The sequence below is a fragment of the Charadrius vociferus genome, unplaced genomic scaffold (genome assembly GCF_000708025.1).
Source record: "Charadrius vociferus isolate BGI_N301 unplaced genomic scaffold, ASM70802v2 scaffold183, whole genome shotgun sequence".
Lineage (NCBI taxonomy): Eukaryota > Metazoa > Chordata > Aves > Charadriiformes > Charadriidae > Charadrius > Charadrius vociferus.
This window is the reverse complement of record NW_009648250.1, coordinates 5,512,538-5,513,959: the sequence shown is the minus strand read 5'-3', so window position 1 is coordinate 5,513,959 and position 1,422 is coordinate 5,512,538. Positions and strand designations below refer to the sequence as shown.

The 1,422-nt window shown below is 41.4% G+C and overlaps 1 protein-coding gene across 1 annotated transcript in view; it reads right to left on the bottom strand.

Moving 5' to 3' along the window:
* The window catches only part of DOCK8 (dedicator of cytokinesis 8), a 70,500-nt gene that overhangs the window by 32,177 nt on the left and 36,901 nt on the right, over positions 1 to 1,422 (bottom strand). Inside the window, exon 21 of the mRNA XM_009884314.1 lies at positions 839 to 1,014. Coding sequence (XP_009882616.1) covers positions 839 to 1,014 — 176 coding nt within the window. The remainder of the gene's footprint in view (positions 1 to 838; positions 1,015 to 1,422) is intronic.

Genomic DNA, 1,422 nt, shown 5'->3' with positions numbered 1-1,422 from the left:
TCTGCAGACAGCTGAGCACAGCCACCCTCATAAAGCCCTGAGATGAGCCTGGGATGCTATACACAAGCAAGCGCCCGGTGCCAATCAGGGAAGCAAAATACTGCTTATTGGCTGTCATCATCCTTTCTATCCTGCAAGCTGTTGGTGGCATGTGTAGTTGTAGATGAGAAAGACAGAGGAAGCCTGTGTTCCACACTGTGGTTGAATTAAGTATTTGGAAAGACCCAGTTACAAAATATGCACATGGCATCTATACTATAGCCAATATAAAATCATGGTGCTGCTGTCATATAAATTGCCTGCTTTTTTTTAACACAAAACTATTTAGCATCAACCAGGATCTGTGTTTTTTTGAAAAAAAATATGTTAAAAGGAGCAAGCATATATCATCAGTGCATTTTAGGAAAACCATTTCCCTTCTGAGGACTCTTCTACCCCTTTCAGAAAGCGAAATCTGTTCCCAGTGTAATCAATAGTAATCTTTCTGACTCTGTGCAACCTGGACCAGCCCATGTCACCAGATGTGAATGGAACCTAAATATCAGGAAGCACAGGAGAGTGAGGCATGTCATTGTCCAAAAAGCAAATCTCCTTGTGAAGTGTCTAAGCCCCAAACAAGAGACAGACTTCTTACTTCTTGCTCTCTCCACTGATAAGAGACATCAGAATCTAGCAGTGGGATTTAACATGTGCCTATGCCAAATCAGATAAGCAGTAAATGCTTCTGGTGATACATACGGTGCATTTACAAGAAGCAAACCCAAGCCTCAAAGAACAGACCTAGATTATTAGGTTTTGGCCCATAGAATTCTCCAGATATTTGACTTCATTCTCTTACCTTGGATGACATGATGTTTTTCACCTCTTCATCAGTAGCAGTTTGTGTAACAGCGATGTCAGGATTGCTGCAGCTTATCACTCGGCTCTGCAGGAGTTTACTCCCAACAGACACTGCGGAAGTGCGTCCAAATGTGTAATAACGAGACTCTGTCAAAATGGCACTGCTGCCTGCACCTGCCCACAGGGAGATGTTTGAACTAAGACTAAAGAACTATGTATTTGAGACAAAGATGAAATTCAAGCCAGCTTTGCATACTGCTGTTATAGCATCAGCATTCTGAAAAGCATAAAACTCCTGAAAATCTCACCACTAACTGCTTCATTAGGAAATTACATAGGCATTGAATGATAAGGTGCAGATATTTTCCGAGTCAACAGCTCACAGGGTGATTGCACAAGCAGTAACAAAAGATTAACAGGGCTACCTGAGTTGCAGCACTATTACAATAACTCTTTCTTCTTCCCATCAGCTCTTTTCAATTTGCTGTAGATTAAGGCAAGATTCACAGGCCTAAACACAAAATATTACCTTCAACACATAACATTTAACACCACGTTCAAAAGATCCAAGGAAGCAGGGAG